At 60.0% G+C, this 17,527-nt stretch overlaps 1 protein-coding gene across 1 annotated transcript in view; it reads left to right on the top strand.

Moving 5' to 3' along the window:
* The first annotated feature begins 8,511 nt into the window (after positions 1–8,511).
* NOL4L (nucleolar protein 4 like) overlaps positions 8,512–17,527 on the top strand; it is a 61,211-nt gene continuing 52,195 nt past the window's right edge. Inside the window, exon 1 of the mRNA XM_086474658.1 lies at positions 8,512–8,820. Coding sequence (XP_086330784.1) covers positions 8,512–8,820 — 309 coding nt within the window. The remainder of the gene's footprint in view (positions 8,821–17,527) is intronic.

Raw genomic sequence — 17,527 nt, 5'->3', positions numbered from 1 at the left:
CCCTTAAGCACCAGCATCTGCATGTTTTAAGCTCAAGCCCAGACCCCCACCTCGCAGTGCCCTTCTGAAAGGACTGGAGCTGCCCACCCCAGCAGGGACTTGCCTCTCATGCCAGCTGTGCCCAGAAGTCCCGCAGAGGCAGCGGGGATTCCTCAGAACCCACGGCAAACCCCTGACCTCAGAGCAGCGTAAACAGGCTCATGGGAAAGCCCCATCCAGATGTTTGCAGCTGCAGATGCTGCTGGAGTGCACCCATGGCAAGGATTTCAAAGGAGGAGGATGGGGGGGTGGTGGTGGTGTGTAGAACAGACCAACAGACGTGCCTGGAGGGATGGATTTACACCTGGAGGGGAGGAGGGGACCGTCCTCTCCGCCGGTGGAGCAAACGACCCAGTGCCCTGCACAGACGCACAAGAGTGAGAGGTCACAGGAACACAGTTTCACTTCCCAAATGGCAAGACTATTTTTGGTTCATATAGCTTCCCTTCTTGTCCTCTGCCACACAGACAATGAGAACTCCAGCTTGCAGAGGGCATCCCATCTCCTCCAGGCTCGCCTGGTGACAGCTTGTACCGCGTTAGCACAGCCTATCCTGGAAATCTGGGCTCTCCCAGTTGGTTTTTTTCTTCTTTCTCCTGAAGAAAAAAAGCAGAGAAGGGTAAATTTGCTGATCTTGAAACTGAGGGAGATGTGGCATCATGTGCAGTCACAGAGGATGTGGGCAGGTGCCATCAGCCTTCCCCACGCAGCTCTGGAAATGTAGCTCAGTCCTGATCTGCAGCTCCCTGGCTGTTCCTGTCCCGGGCTCCCACACAGCCCTGGCAGCTGGTGGGTATTTCGGTCCTCACCACAGCACTCAGGCTCCGGCACTCCTCCTGTGGTTTTTTTCCCCAAGCACATCAATTGAGCAGCCACGTGGTTTGATTCCCAGCCCTCTGAAGCTGGAGACAGAATAAGAAGGTGGGAAAAATGCCTATTATTTCCACAACGCCCCGTTCAATTCGTAACTCCAGCTCCTCCGCTGGTGTCAGTCCCAGGCCTCTCCCGAGCTAAAGCCACTCCACATGATGTTTTGGTGCTGTGACATGGACTGAAATCCAATCGGCTCCAGGAGGAATCACGCTCTTTGCTGACAACCCTTTGCTGCTTTGACGGGGCCTAGAAGGGAGATGGGGACAACCTTTTCAGCAGGGCCTGCTGCAATAGAACAAGGGGGAATGGTTTTAAACTAAAAGAGGGCAGATTCAGGCTAGAGATAAGGGATTTTTTGCAATGAGTGTGGTGAAGCACGGGCACAGGCTGCCCAGAGAGGTGGTAGAAGCCCTATCCCTGGGAACATTCAAGGCGAGGCTGGACGGGGCTCTGAGCCACCTGATCTGGTTAAAGATGTCCCTGCTGGCTGCAGGGGTTGGACTAGACGGCCTTTAAAGGTCCCTTCCAGCCCAAACCATTCTGTGATTCTATGACTCTGTGCTCTGACCTGGATCTAAATTAGGTTTTGATTAAAGTCAAGAATAATTCTACTTGGAAAAATCTCATTGCTTAGGTTCAGAGTTAGCAAAAACTACAGGGGAACTAAAACTGATTTCTCAGACAGAGACCCCGAGGGGACCTTAGGCAGTGCCCAGTGCCCCGCTGCGACAGGCAGCCACACTGTGCCACGTCATTCACAGCCTGACCAAGCTCGGTTTTCGCAGCGGCCAGGTTCTCTCCCCGATTCTCCTCTGAGATCGCTCCTGTAGAGACCGATGGCTCCCACGCTTGGTCAGCACCTCCTCATTTCAAGCATGGGTTTATACATAGTCTGTTCATTCCTGCTCGTTCTTATGCTGGGGTTTAGTCCTTGTCACTCCCTCGTGTCTCTCTCTTGATCGTCCACAAATGTGTCTTCTCTCAGCTTCCGTTTTGCTGGGATCAATGAGCCGAGTCTCCTCTGGCGGCCACTCTCCTTTCTCCAAACGATCCAGCAAACTCTCCCTGCTCTCCTTCAGGCTCCTTCTCCCAACAGGGCCAACCAGAACCAGGCAGCAGCCCGGGGCTTCACCAGAGGCTTTAGACTTCTCTTGGAATGACTCTCCCGAGACAATTTGGGATGGTTCTCCTTCTTCTTGACCGCATCCCATTGGTGGATTGCAGCTGTAACGCTGGTGAATCACAGCTCTCCCATTGGTGAATCACAGCTGTAACGTTGGTGGATCGCAGCTTTAGTGTTGGTGGATCACAGCTCTCCCATTGGTGGATCACAGCTCTCCTGTTGGTGGATCACAGCTCTCCCATTGGTGGATCACAGCTGTAACGTTGGTGGATCACAGCTCTCCTGTTGGTGGATCACAGCTGTAACGTTGGTGGATCACAGCTCTCCTGTTGGTGGATCACAGCTGTAACGTTGGTGGATCACAGCTCTCCCATTGGTGGATCACAGCTGTAACGTTGGTGGATCACAGCTCTCCCATTGGTGGATCACAGCTGTAACGTTGGTGGATCACAGCTCTCCTGTTGGTGGATCACAGCTGTAACGTTGGTGGATCACAGCTCTCCCATCCAGCCTCGGGTCGGGGAACGTCTCAGGCACAGACTGCGCGAGACACGCGGGCTGCCTTTGTGTCTGATGGAAAGAACGAGGCAGCTCCAGCGAGCGATTCCCCGCACTCCAGGACGCGCGTTCGAAGCCCCGGGTGAGCGGTGGGTTCCGGGCGGCGCCCATGGTGGCAGAGGCAGTCTGCACTGACTGCAGAGGCAGTCGAGACACCCGGGGAACACCGGCTGCCCGGCTTTGAATGACGGAAGTTACGAGAGCCAAACACTCATCCATAGTGCTCCCGTAGGCACCTCCGCATCTCTCTGCCCTTTCCCAGGGAAGCGCTCCCCGCTGCCGGCAGACGGGATGGTGACCCCCTCCTGAGCTCACCTGGAGCAGCTCGGCACCAGGGCCCGTCCGCTGACGGGTTCGGTTCCCCCTGTACCCGCCGCTGCCTCTCTTACCCCGCCCAGCAGCACACGAGGGTATTTGGTAAATGGTTCCAGTTTGGGTCCTACTCCAGTGTGAACCCAGGTGCTGACCAACCACACCAGCGGAGCTGGGGACACTGCCAGGCGCCTTCCCCAGCGGGGCTTGGTGGGGCACGCGCTGCTGGCCGCACACGCCTTGGCACGGGGCGTTTGGCTGCCCTCGTTCCCAGCTCTGAAATCGCATTTAAAACAGCTTCGGGGAGAAGGGTCCTGCCCAGTGACCACCCTCCCAGGTAAGCTGTAAACGGAGCTGAGGGGTGCCCGGGGTGAGGGCTGGGAAGTGTCCACTGCTGCCACCCCCCGCTCCCAGGGTGGCCCAGGGAGCCCCTGGCACGGCCCCGCACGGCTGGCGGGGGGTCTCCGCTCCCACCCGGCCCAGACCCAGCTCTCCCGCCGAGGCAGGAGCCAGGCTCGCAGCCGGAGCAGAGGCTGGGAGCGGAGGCGGAGGGCTCGCGGTGCTGGGCTGCGGGAAGCACAGGGAACGCGGGAATATGGCCGAGCTGAGCCGGTCCCTCCAGGCTGCTGGGCTGCCCTGGCCCTGATAAGCCTCAGCCGCTTCAAAGGAAGGCCCAAGTGCTATGGCGAAAAACTGGGGAAGGAAATATCCTCAAAGGAAGCATCTTTCTCACTCCTGACCATCAGTTTGAGACCCACCTCTAAAGCACAAGTGCTTATCTTGCCCTTCTCTCTCTTAAATCTCTACCTTCCCAGGTATTTCTCCTCCTAATAGGCACCTGGTCCTTTTGCACCCACAAACTCTCTCTCTGGTGATAAACTCCTCCAGTTAGCTACCAGATGGACGAAATTATCTGGTTTTATCAGTCTGGATGACTCATACTTTTGTTGATCATCTCTTTTTCTTGTACCTCAAGAAGGGACCTCTATGCACACACCATGTACCTTCTCTGGACACTCACCATGCTACAGAGACACCACGGCCTTCCCTCTCCAGCTCCCATCTCAGCTGAGCTGCCCTGATACTTCCAGTTAAGCATTTTCTAGGCATTATGATCACTAATTCCTGATTTCCCCGGGTTTATGTATGTGAGAGAAAAATCACAAGCCGATACAGTAGTTCAGTGTCTGGGGTACCCCAACCTGTAAAACTGTTACAGAGAACAAATGTTTAATTTATATTTGTTGGAAGTTACTAAGAACAACTTTTATTTCTACGGTACAAATAGCAATGGACCTGGAGTTACCACGTGTTCATCTGCAAGAAAGCCTGCAGCAGATACCTGGTGCTGACCACCAGCCTGGATCTGTCACGCAGAACCAGCAGTTTAAGGTCCAGTGCCACCAAACACTTCCACTTTTTCTCCCCTGTCTCTAAGGACAAGGGTGGCCTCAGTATTGTGTATTATAACCTGGCATGTCATGAAGTTGCTCACGCAAAGTGTTGAATTTGTGAGGGATTGGGACCTAAAATATTTATCTGAACACTCAGCCTGTGCGTGAGCAGTCTTCCCCAAATCCTCATTCAGAGGATAACAGGTCTTGGTTGGGCTGGCTCTGCCTTCCCAAACTGGGGAGACTCCTCTCCACGCTCTCCAGAGTGACCCTCTCTATCGCTTTCTTGGCAGACCCCCAAACCTTCTGACAGAATCTCTCTTAAGATTCAGCTACCCACATCAAAGAGCAGACCAGATATTTAACTGCCACTATGAGCAAACCAGGGGGAAGGCGGGCGAGAGACCCAGCCCACGAGAAGGCTAGCGGGACGTAGCTCGCCACATCTAGAGGACCAGGAAGCAAAGCATCAAGCCCAGTGAGTGCTGTACACCAGTCTACGGTTATTCACTGGAAATACTGCAGTTTCCAGCAATTTTCTACAGAGGACAGTCACTGACGGAGGGAAGACCACTAAAGTCCTTCTCTTCCATCAGCCATGCCTACCATGTGGCCGGAGTAACTGGCTCACCCCGTGCCAAGTACGTGTCCACCCAAAAGCTGCTGTCTGCGAGCAGGCTCAGGGAGTCCGTGACCGACCACCACGTGCGGCCCCTCACTCCTCCTCGAGCCTCCCTCCACCAGTTCCTTCCCCTCTTTTGGGTCAGACTCAGGTTCTTCAGCTCATGTCTTACCCCGCAAAGTGTCGATCATGCCAAGGAGGGGTCTCTGTCAATCATTCTGGAAAATACAATGCTGACCCCTCTGCTTTGCGCTGATGGAGCTGACGTTTGGTGGTCACTGTGATTTGGCAGTGATAAAATTGGTGCTGTTCATGTGAAAATATCCAGGTTTGACGGACGTGCAATCTCCTACCTCGGCCTCACAAGGGTGGGCTGAAGTAGGAGAAGACGTCTGTCCATGCCTACAGCAGTGCAAGAGGACGTTCCCTTTTCCCTTGGCTCCTGAGTGGTGGAACTGCGAGGTGGGGAGTTTGGTGATGACCTCAGCCAGGAGGTCTGATCACGGTGAAGAAGGCAGCATCACCCCTGGCTAGAGCAACTCCTCAGCAAAAGCAAAGTGTCCCTTTACTCTCTTCCTCACTCAACATCTGCAAATCAGCTGGACTCCAGCACCAAGTGCTTCCCTGGCGCTCCTGGACAGCCGACTGCTGCCGCACCTCCTGCAAAGCCTATTCATACGAGTTCTCCCAGGAAATCCCACTCACCCCTACAGCCACCCCAGTGCCAGCTGGTTCTGGACACTGAGTTCAGCTGGTCACGGCTTCACACCGGGCGGGCGGGATTCTCACATGCCAGAGCAGGCTAAGAGCTGAGCCTGACTTTGTCCGCAAAGCCTTTGCGAGAAACTTGCCCACTGAGCCCCAACTGTGCAGAATATCCTTCTCTTTCCTGCCATTTCCATCCCCCTGACTGCTCCTCGCAGCAGTCCCCCCAGGAAGCTGTGCTTCCATGGCTGACTGAGGCTGGAAAGGATGTCCATCTTATTCTTAGTGGTCAGCAAGAATACTGCAGTGCACTAGCAAGTTCCTGTCGGTGTCCTCTATTATGTGCCTTTGGGTAGAAAACCCAAAACGGGGAAGACCTTGTGGGCGCCAGAAGTCATAGAACCACAGAGGTCCCTCTCCATCAGCATCCCATTGGGCCCAGTGCAAACTGGATGGTGAGACTGGGAATTTTTTGAGAGATGCCCAGAGATACAGTGGGGTAGCAAGGATCAACACGATTTACAATGGCATATTTCAAGAATTAATTTCAATGCTTTGATGTCACAGACATCCCCTGTTTTCACCGTACTCCCTCTGGCACAGCTAACCCTTGGCTCGGCTCCTGCAGCATTCAAGTCCTACCTCAGGGGTCTGCTGGAGGGGCACAGTGTGGCTGGCACGGGGCGAGGGGCAGCACAGAAAACAGCCCTTTGGCCCTCCCCTTCCCCCCTGCCTCCAGCCCTGGGCGTGCGGCACCACGGCCGCCTGTGCACAGGCTGGCTCTGCCACCACCGCGCCCTGCACCTCCAGCACCGGCCTCGGCCAACTCCCTGACACATCAAATTCCTCTTCCAGGTTCCCACAGGCTCCCAGCTCCTACTCCGACATCCTCAGGCCGGCCCTGCCGCTGCTGACCATGCAGGCAGCCCTGGGTATGCACCTCCGCCGTGCCCTCAGCCGTCGCGGAGCACACGCGTCGCAGTGCCGGGTGGGCACAGAGCACATGCGTGGCACTGCTGGGTGGGCACAGAGCACACACGTGGCACTGCTGGGTGAGTACAGAGCACACGTGTGGCACTGCTGGGTGGGCACAGAGAACACATGTGGCACCGTCGGACAGGCACGGACACACACATTGCACATGTGTGGCATTGATGGAGAGACCGTGAGCACACGCGTGGCACCGCCAGGCGGGCACGGAGCACACGTGTGGCACTAGGGACAGATTGGGACCGCATGTGTGGCATTGATGGACAGACAGGGAGCGCGTGTGGCACCCACGGACAGAGCAGGAGCACACGCGTGGCACCAGTGGGTGGGCATGGAGCACACACGTGGCACGGATGGACAGACCTGAGTACATGCATGGCACTGATGGACAGGCAGGGAGCCCAAGCGTGGCACCGACGGAGCAGCCTGGGAGCACACACAACACTGCTGGACGGGAAGCACACGCGTGGGACCGACGGACAGACGGGCCGCACACGCCTGCGACTGCCGGGGAGACACAGAACCACAACTGCCGGCTGGGACGGGCGGCCCCCATCTTGCTCCCCCCCCGGGGCCAGCCGTGACCGGGGTCCCTCGGAGATAGAGCAGCGTGGCCCGAGGGCCCACCCCCGCAGCGGCGGGGCTGGGTCACGCCGCGGGACAGCCGCCCCCCGCCGCCTCCCGGAGGAGGAGGAGGATGCTGCTCTCCCGGCTCCTGCCCAGGGACCAGCAGCGGAGGGCGGGGATGGCTGCGGGGGTTGGGGGCGGGGGGGGAGCGGAGCGATGCACCGGGGCGTCGGGGTCCGGCCTTTGTCTCCCGCAGAACCGCGGCTGCCCCGGGGCGGGGGGATGCGGTTGTCCCCTCTCCGGCGGGACAATTCATAACCTTTACGGCTCAACCCGACCGAGGGCGCTACGAGGGCTCTTCCCGGTTCCCAGTTCCGTTCGTTTCAGACCCGTTTCGTGGAGGATACCCCCCCCCCCGCCGCCCCCGGCGGCTCCTCCCCGGTTCTGCAGCGGCAGGTGCCCGCCTCCGCCCCCGCCGGCCCGTCCCGCCGCACACGTGCGTCCGCGCCCCGCCGGCCCTTTGTCTGGGACCGGCACCTGGACCCTCGACCCCGCCTCGGCCGGCCCACACCCCCCCCCCCCTCCCCTCCGCACCCCCCTCCCCGCTCCCCGGCCCGGGCCGGAGAGCGGGGAGGGGGGTGCGGAGGGGAGGGAGGGGTGGGCCGGCCGAGCGCATCCCACCGGCTGCGCGGCGGGGGAGCGGTGGGCGGCCGGTGCGGAACACGAGGGCCCGGGGACGGGGTGGGTGGGGGGGAATCGGTGGCGGTGGAGAAGCGGGGTGGGGGGGTGGGGGGTCCGGCGACGGCGGCTCTAACAGGTGGGATCCCGCTGAGAGGAGGAGGCGGCCGGAGGGGGGCGGAGGAGGCAGGGACGGGCGGGCGGGCGGGCGGAGGGAGGGAGGGAGGGGGGACGAGCCGGAGCCGCCTGTGATCCTGTGACAGGAGCGGCTGCTGCTGCTGCTGGCGCCGCCGGTGCCTCCCTCCGCCCGGCTCGCTGTCCGAGCACCGGCGCACCCCCCCCCCCCCCCCCCTTTCCCTACCACCCCCCACCCCTCCTCCTCCTCCTCGCTGCCGCGGCCATCCCACCCCCACCGCTACCACCCCCCCCTCTCCTCTCACCCCATCACTCCCGCCCCGCTCCATCCCGGCCGTCGCCCCCGCAAGACCGTCCCGGGCTGCGCCGCGCCAGCGCCGGCCGGGCTCGCCGCACCGCCCCCGGCTGCCCCTCCGAGCGCTCCGGGACAGGGCGCGGGGCCGGGCGCCACCGCCGCTGCTGCCGCCGCCGCTGCCACCGCCGCCGCCGCCGCCGCCGCCGCCGCCGGCCGGGCGATGCCGAAGCCGCCGTTACTGCTGCGGGGGAGCCGCCCCGGGGACAGCGAGCTGGGGCGGCAGTTCCGGGACTGGTGCCTGCGCACCTACGGGGACTCGGCTAAAACCAAGACGGTGACCCGGAGCAAGTACCAGCGCATCGCCGAGGTGCTGCAGGGGGGATCCGGCTCCGGCGGCGGCTCCGGCGGGGGGGAGAAAGGCAAGTTCCAGTTCTGGGTCCGGTCCAAGGGCTTCCGCCTGGGAAACGGCACCAGGGAGGCGACGAAGATGGGTCAAGTGGTGGTATATGTGCCGGTGAAAACGGGAACGGTTAGTGCGCTCCGTGCCCCGGGGGCTCTGTGTCTGTCTGTCTGCCTGCCTGTCCGTGTCTGTCTGTCCTCCCCGGGGGTGCGGGTGAGGGGGGGTGGGATGGGTGGGTTTGCCCAGGGCGGGGGCGGGCACCCCCGGGGCCCCATGTCCCCGCCACCGCCACCGCCGCGCCGGCCCTGTCCCGTCAGCACCGGGCGGCCCAGCCCCGCCGCGCCGCCGGCCGCCGGGAGCGCGCATGCCCCATGCGGGGTGCGACGCGGGGCCCGGCCGCTCCCGCAGCCCCCGCCGCTCCCGGGGCACCCGCCGCGCCCCCGCCGCCCCGACCCGCCCGGGATGCGGATGGGGAGAGGCGCCCGCCCGGAGCCTCGCACCTTCCGCCTCTCTCCCCCCCCCCCTCCCTTATCCCCGTCCCCGTCCCATCCGGTGCGGCCGCCGTTCCCGGCGGGGGATGGGGCGGGGGGGGGGGGGGGCGGCGGTGCCCCGCGCCCGCCGCCGTGCACCTGCCCCCGCGGGGGGGCCGCGCCTCCTCCCGGTGCGGGCCCCGCCGCTCCCCCCCCCCCCCCCCCCCCGCCCCTCCGCCGCCCTCCCCGCCCCGTCCGATCACGTTCGCCCGGCATTTCCCATCCGCCCCACGCCCGGGGACAGGTCTGCAGTCAAGGGCAGAGAGCGGCGGGGAGGGGGCGCCGGTACCCCCCCACTCCACCTCCCAACCGCCGCCGCGCCCCGGCCGCCGCGCCGAGCGGAGCGATCCCGGCCCGCTGCGGCTCGCCCGGCCCCGGCGTCCCGCGGCGCTGCCCGCCCCGGCGCGGCCGCTGCAGCCGGTGCCCCGGGAGGGGAGGGGGGGTGCGGGCAGCGGCAGAGCCCGGATTAGGGCAGCCCCCCCCCCCCCCCTCCGCGCCTGCCCGCGGGCCGCCGTCCCGGGAAACTCCCCCGCCGGAGCCTCATTGTTCGGCGCCCCGGCGCGGGGCGCACCGGCCGCCTCCCTCCCTGCCTGCTGCCTGCCTGCTGCCTGCCCGCTGCCTGCCCGCCTGCCTCCCCGCCCCGCCGCCGCCCCGGGGCTGCCCCGCCGCCCCATTGTTCCCGTCCCGAGCGCTCTCCGCTCCCCCGGCGCGGAGGGGAACGCGCAACTTTCGCGCCCCCCAACCCCCCCCCCCCCCCCCCCCCCCCCAGCCCCTGCGCTCAGGGGTGCGCCCGCCGCCGCGGCGCTCCCCCAGCCCCGCTGCCCCCCGCTGCCCCGGTGTGGGGGGGGGGTGTGTGGGGGGAAAACCGGCCCGCCGCTCCGCCGGGGACCGCTCCGGGCCAGCGGGCACAGAAGGGCTCCGGGAGGGATTTATTTTATTATTTTCCCCCCCGCCCCGTCCCCGTCCCTCCCCTCCTCTCCCCGCTGCTGCTGCTGCTGCTGCTGCTGCCGCTGCTCTAAAGGGTGCAGTGTTTTCTGTGCACACACAGACTCCAGCATTGATGTGGCTGGAGGATGCTTCCATTGAGGGCAGCCCATCTGTGGCAAATGCTTCTAAACGCACTATTTACCTCCCATCTGGTCTGCCTTATTATTGGGGGGAGGGGGAAGGGTCATTATTTCTCCCTTTCCCTTCGTGGTGCTCAGAGGCGCCTTTCTTTCTCCCCTTGCAGACCCCCTCCCCCATGCCATGCCCCAAAAAAATTCTTGGCAATTTTTTTTTTTTTTTTTTTCCCTGAGATCTCTTTGCAGCCCTCCTCTCCCGCTCCCCCCCCCCCCCCCCCCGCCCCAAAGAGCCCCTGCCGAGGGCGGATTAGGAGCGGTACCCCCTTCCGCAGATCCAGCACTTCCCCCGGGTCCTCTCCATCTAGCCGGCGACTCTATCCCAGATCTTCCAAATGCTGCAGAGTCATGGTACCCCAGAGAGGCCGAGCCAGACTCCCTCGACCCTGCTGCTAGCTAGACGCCCCCTCCCCTTTGTCCGTGAGCCAGTCCCTAGGGTCAGCAGCTCAACGAGGCCGGCGCAAGCCCGCGGATTCCCCAAGGGCTTCCGCACAGATGAAGTTTCAGCGAGGAGCTTGTCTAGGCCCCCGCATCTTCGGTGGCAGAGTCCCTGCAGGCTACAGAGAGGGGATACACCCAGGCTCCTGTAAAGCAGCAAACAAAAAGCAGGCATGCCCTCGGGGGACAACTGAATTTTCCAGGGGGCAATAGCGGTTATTTCCCGGCGCCGGTGGTGCCTGCGGGACGTTTGGGCCGGGGGTGCTTTCCAGAGCCACCAGTTGTCGGGAAGGCCAGTCATCGTGCTCCCCAAAATCCTCCGGCACTGGGAAGTTGTTGCCTGCTGGTCCCTCTGTCCCGGCCCTGCTGAACCCCTCCGTGCCCCTCTCTGCTGGGAATCCCATGGACCGTTTCAGACGGATGCAGTTGCTGCGTTTTGGGTTTGCCTGAAGAGGCTCTCAAATCTAGAGATAACTTGGCAGGGATTTTCTTCAGCTCCTCGTAATTCAGTGCTCTCCTCATCCTCGGTGGTTTGGGCTGGTTTGTGGGTGTATTTCATTTCTCTCATGCGTGCAGTCAAATAATTCACGAAGCTGATATGAGCCTTTTGCTCGACGGTAAAGCTTGTATTCTGGTTTAATGCCTGTTCAGCTGCTTTTCCCAAATACTTCTGGAGCAGAGAGGCGTTTCGGTTGCTTTCTCCTGGCTCTGCTCCTCGGCAACCTGATACGGCTCGTCCTGTCCGCTCGTCCTTCTTGGAGCGCATCTGCCAGAGAAGGACCGTGCTCGGGACTGTCCCGCGGCTCAAGAGACAGGCAAAACACACTGAGCCCGGGTGCGGCGGAGGGGGAGGCGGGAGGTGCGTGCTGCTCGGCTGTGTCTGCAGGTCGCTACAGGAAATCCGAGGTACCGGGAGTGAAAGCTAGAGGAGAGGTGGTAAAGAGCGCGTAGAGGGCAGCGGTGGGGATAAGATCTTTCCTTCCCCTGACAGGGCTGGGGCCACTCCTCCTCTGGAAAAAAAAAAAAAAAAATCCCAAACCCCAAAAATAATAACCCCGCAGCAGCAACCGGTGGAGCTGTTCCTCTTGGCTTCTGCGTCCTGAGCTGGTTTGTGTATTTTCTGCGCATCTGTAGCAAGAACGTAATTAACATGTGGTTATTATTTTCTCTCCTGAGTAACTTTCCCTTGCCCTCCTCCAGGCCTCTCATCAGAACAGGCCTAATCAGATTTGGGTGGCTTGAGAGCTGGGACTGTGCACTGAGAAGGGGGCATCTGCCCGAGGTGGTGGTCAGAGCAGATGGTGGTCTTCTCAAAGAATGCACTGGGAATAGGAACAGCAGTGCGGACGGATGTCTGGCACGGAGACTGTTCAGATTTCTTTTTCCCAGATGAATGTCCCAAAGATGCTGGACATTTAACACATACAATTAAAAAACCCCAATCCTGCGCAGAGAAACACACGAGGTTTAGCAGCGTAGGACATTGTTGTCTGACGGCCCTGTTCACGTACGGGCTGGATGCTGCATCCTTTAGGTCAGGGAGTTGGGGAAAAAAACGCGTTTAGGCTGTACTGGGGAGGAGGAGGAGAGTATCTTTGTGTGCTACTGCAGCACAGACAATGGATACAGCCCAAAGTGCCCAGATCTGCCCTTCTTTCATGCAGCTAACGGGCGCTAAGGGGTGAAACACCTCGTTATCTGCTGGCCGGACCGAACCCCGGTGGCGCTGGCTGCGCAGGGCTCTCCCTTCTCCCCAGATTTGCTAAGAACTGTGGGAGGATTTGTTCGTGACAAGGTGCTAAGATGCAGTTCATTATAATCTCGTGTCCCTCTTGTCCTAAGCATTTAGCATCATTTAGACAGTCTTTCTCATACAAACGTAGAGTGAGGATGGAGACAGGGCGCAGGGGAAGGGGCAGCGCTTCGGCAGCAGCCCCGGCCATGGGGATGGGTTTGGCTGTAGCGGCAGGGCGTGCAGGGGAGGGCTGGCCTCAGACTTGGGCTCGGGCATTAGCTGCGGGAGCGGTTACGCACGCTCTCGGAATCAACGCTGTACTTCGCCATGCGTGGTGGGAGCTTGTCACAACTCCGGCGCGGTGGCCAGCCTCGCAGGACAGATTCGTCCTGGCAGCCCGTGATGCAGGCGGGAGGACTGCGGGGTGAGGCAGGGGAAGCCTGGCGTCAGACCGGCCCTTCGGGGGCTGCTGCGCGGCGGCTCGGGGCTCGGGTAGGCTCTGCAGCGCTGCCCACGTTTGATTTTGCTTTCCTGCTCTCCTCCCCATCCCCGGCAGAGCTGACGCGAGGTTCTGGGGCTCCTGCAGCTCTGTGTGCGGGTGGGCTGCTGCTGTGGTCCACGTACCGTTCACCTGCGCTGGCTGCCCTGGCGCCAGATGCCCGAGACGATTCCACAGTCGGGCCTGGTGACACTCACCCCAGGAAAGGTCCTAGAGCGGGGGCAGCGCCACAAAGAGCATCGGTGAGGCCAAAAAGCGAAATGGGTGGAGGCCTTTCACCGGCAGCAGGAGAAGCACCACACGGGACACCGGGCAAACCTCACAATACAGCCGGTCCCTAAGGACGTTTTAGCTCCGCAGAGAGGGAGCGTTGTGATGTGAAAGCCGCAGTGCCAGGCCTTGGGACAGCACAGCACAGTGGCAGAACGCTTGAGCTGAGAAGCCGGGCATGTTGGAAAGATGCTGCTCCAACAGCTAATAGAGGCTACATTTTTCCTGGTACAAGGACCCTTCAATGCCCATATTCAGTGCCCCAAAAAGCTGCACATCTATAACCTCTAAGAACACTAGTCAACAGAAGGTTTTCACGATGTGAATAACCACTTAGACTTTCTGTGGACTTCAAGTGATAAAAAAAAAATACATCGAGACCGTTCAGAAGAGCCTTAGACAAGGCAAATCCGCCTGAGGGTATTATCTGAGAAATTGTCTATTACTTCTATAGCACGAGCCTCACTTAGAGCATACAGAGCCTTCACCTGCCGTGAAACAGCCTACTCCTGAGCGTGCGGGGCAGCGCTGGCTTTTCCAAGGAGCTGAACCGATGGCAGGTTTATGTTTACATGTGCGCTTAGGAGGCTGGCACGATGCTGGCCCCGGTGCGTGGTCCCATCCAACCTGGTCTAGAGAAAATCTCCTCCATCAACATCCCTTCCAGATTCGGCTCCAAGCTTGCACAATGCCAGCCACCGTTTTTACTTCGGAAGCTGCTCGTGGTAGGAGCCACAGCAGCAATACCCAGTCCTTGGGGCCTGAGAGCTGGCTGAAGCTCACCAGGCAGCAGCAAAAGCCTCCAGTACCTTCCCAAGGTGAATTTAAAGAGCTCTGACGATCTGCAGTTACGCAGACCGGCAGAATGAAGTTCCTCACAGAGCCAGGAGCAGGAGATCTGGCAGCAGAGCCCGTTTCCAGCTCCAGCCCACTCCCACCCCCCTGGGACACTGCTCAAGCCGCTTCTAGGGATAAGGGGGGAAAATAGCATCTCAATCAGTCCTTGCTTTTTTCTGCCAAGACTACAAGCCCGATTATAAGGCAGCCCCACCGTGGTCGTTAGTATTGTGGTACAGCACACGTGGCACGGCTCCAGCTGGAGAGACCCCCATCCCCAGACAGCCTCAGCCTCGGGGACTGGCTTTGGCCACCGGTGCTTGTGGGACCTGGAGTCTCATCAGCAAAGGTCCCGCATCCCACAGCTCCTCCCAGTCCTGGTCCCCTGGTACATGTCTGAGCAGTTTTGAAAAGAATAAATCTCTCTGCCGTCTGCACTGTACATCCTACGTGATTCCAGAAACATCGACAGCATTGCTGATGCGAGAGGAACAGCGTTTTTGGGGTAACTTTCATCCGAAGGTTATCTCCCTCACCCCACAACTGCTTTCAGATTTGTGGTTCTTGGTGGGTGTTGCTCTGAAGAAGGTAAAAAAGCAAACAGGCAAAGCACAGCTCTGCCAGGCCTCGTTAAATGAGGTGAAAATGGAAAGGAAAGAAATCTAGGTCTGACAAGGTGTGGGTGTTCCGACCCTTCAGGTTACCCCCACCTTTGCAAAGGAAGAAGGGTCCAAGCCCCCGGGGCCCTGAATTAAGGAGGAGCTGAGAGGACTGTCCGTAGGAGTGATAGGTCAGCTGTTCTCGCCTCTGCTCATGGGCTGTGACTCAGAGGGGCTCGCTCGGACCAGGAGCAGGCAGGGGAATTCACTCGCTGACTAAGGGCAGCAGCAGAGCCCCGGAGAGGTGGCCACACTCCCTCCAGTGAGAACCTTCTCAAGAATATCTTTGTCCAAGCCATTCTCAGCAATGATCTCCTGCTAATATAATTCCTTCGGTTTTGCTTTTGCTGTTAGGTTAGGCCTGACATGAGCAGTCTGTGAACTTACACTGTGGACAAACGAATGGCAGGGGAACCACAGAGGCGTGGAGGAGCATCGACAGGGTGTCCCTTCGCCCGGCCCCTGCGCATGCTCTGGCTTCGCAAAAGCTTGTCTGCATTGCCGTGACAGAGGAATGCATATTCATATCTCTTTCTTCAGTGCAAATTAGCAATTACCTTCCCCTGATTTCATATTAGCTGTGCCCACCTCTAAAGAATTGCATCAAGATGGGCCAAAGCCACCACTGGGTCTCGGTGTCTGGTTTAATTAGCTGATTGTAGCGAGGGCAGGTACCTGTTGGCCAAAATCGTCGTCTTTGTTGGAACGCTGCTGACTTCCACTTTTATGGCTGGTGCCAAAGAGTGGCAATTTATTTGAGGAGAAATAGCTGCAGGCTGTGTGCGCGTGTGTACGGGAGCAGACGGCAAGAGCAGAGGTTTGGCCTAACGGTTCCTTTCCTGCGTGTCTGAGATTAAGGCAGCGGTCACCGAAAGTGAAGCGGAGGCTGGTTGTGTCTTGCCAGCGCGGCGCAGGGCCTTCCACGGAACAGCAGGCGGGAAACCGAGACACTGCGTGAATGGTTTCTCCCTGTCCTTGCTCGGCTTCGGCTCGGCAGCCCAGAAGGACGCGTTTCCCTTCCGATGCAGAGGCGATGCCAGCGGCTCCGACGGGCCCGTTCCTGGCCGAGAGGAGGGGGGGGTGTCGTTCTGGGGAAGACAGGGCAGAGTTTGGGCTTTCCGCTTGCCAGACAGGGTGGCGGGTCTGTGTGCTGGGATCTCTGGGCTAAAAAGGAATCCAGACTCGTCAGGCATGCCCCGCTCCCCCAAAGGAGAATAGTTTGGGACTCCTGGCTTGGCTTGCGTTGGAAGGAGGGATCTCAAAGCAAACCCTGAGTCATCCACTCATCCACGCTGTCGAGACCTCCAAAACCTTCTGGGTTTCGGTGCTGTGAGTACCCTCCGCACTGGACAGGGCGCTCCAGTTTGCAGTCTCACAGCCCTGGGACAAGCAGCCAGCCCAGGGGAGCTCATCCCTTGGGGAGGCTTTTGGGTTTGTCGTTCCCATCATCAGTTCGGATGCCGGTCGTGCGGCTCGCCGAGCCGGGACCAGGCGTCTCTGCGGGGCTGGGGGGAGGCCTGCCTGCTCCCGCTCACCTGCGCCCGGCGTTTTGATCCAGCAGAAAGCCCTTGAGCTGGTGACAAAGGTCTGGATGTGGGCTGGAAAGTACAGTCCTGTCTCTTAGCAACTGGTTCCTACCTCTGAGCTCTCGGAGCCGTGTGTGGGACAGAGAGCATCAGTCACGCTCCTGCTGCAGCAGCAACGCGCCGAGGAGGGGATGGGGGGATCAGGCCGGCTCCAGCCACCGCCAAGACGCTTAAAGAAGCTCAGGCATTTCTAACACAAGCAGTCATCTGTGAGTCCTAATCAAAGCTTCGGTTTAATTGCTTTCCTCGTGCCCTGCTCTGCACGGGGGACGGAGGCCGATTGGTTGGCTGCGGCGGCCGCCTGCCAGCGACCCGGAGAGGCTGCTCGCGCTGCCCCGGCTCCTTTTGGTCACAGGGGTGGGGACTAGGGGGGGAGGAGGAAGAGGGAGGACACAGCCCATGTATTTCTAGAAAAATTAGATGTCACAGGGTCCTTCCCTGAACTCCTCTGCACTGCACTTGGGAATCCCCCGTCCTTCTAACGGACATTTGCATTGCTATTTTCTCCCTCGGTGCTCGGCTCTGCTGTTTCACCCTCGTGTTTCCTCCTCCTAACCAAAAGCAGCTCCTCTCTGGTGAGCGTTTCTCAGAGGCTCCCTTGCCAAGCACCGTTTCATAAACATTTTCACGAATCCTCTGCTTTGTCCTCCTAATTAACCATCCAATTGGCCCCCAATGGAGCCTTCACCTCTCCTGTGAAGCTCCTGCCTGCACAGATTATAACCTGTCAGCTGCCAATTTATTCCTCACGCAGAGGGCAGGTTATATTAATTGTCTGGCTTCCCTGCCCCGTTTCGTTTGCCCTCCCTTTCTTCTGCTCCCAGTAGCATCCCTGTTTGGAGACACAGGCTCACAGAAAACCAGGGGGACCCAGATGTGAGGCTGCTCCGTATGACCCACGTGTCCAACCTGCGGGGATGTTGCAGCTAGACCAGATGTGATGGGACATCGCTGGCCTGTGTCAGACCTGGGAGAGGGGTCTCTGTGATGGATTACCGTGACAGAGCGATAAAGAACAGGCTGACTTCTGCTCCCCCCACGTATAGTTTCAGTCAAGAGCTCCAAAAAAATCCACATGGTCATCCCAGGTGAACGGGGAATCCTTCCTGGGCATTATTTACAAGTCAGAGCTCAGCTTTTGGAAGAGTTGGGGTCCACCTA

Source organism: Leptosomus discolor, chromosome 17 (assembly GCF_034619465.1).
Source record: "Leptosomus discolor isolate bLepDis1 chromosome 17, bLepDis1.hap2, whole genome shotgun sequence".
NCBI classification, from domain to species: Eukaryota; Metazoa; Chordata; class Aves; order Leptosomiformes; family Leptosomidae; genus Leptosomus; species Leptosomus discolor.
The sequence above is the reverse complement of the archived record's forward strand: the minus strand, read 5'-3'. Positions and strand labels throughout refer to the sequence as shown.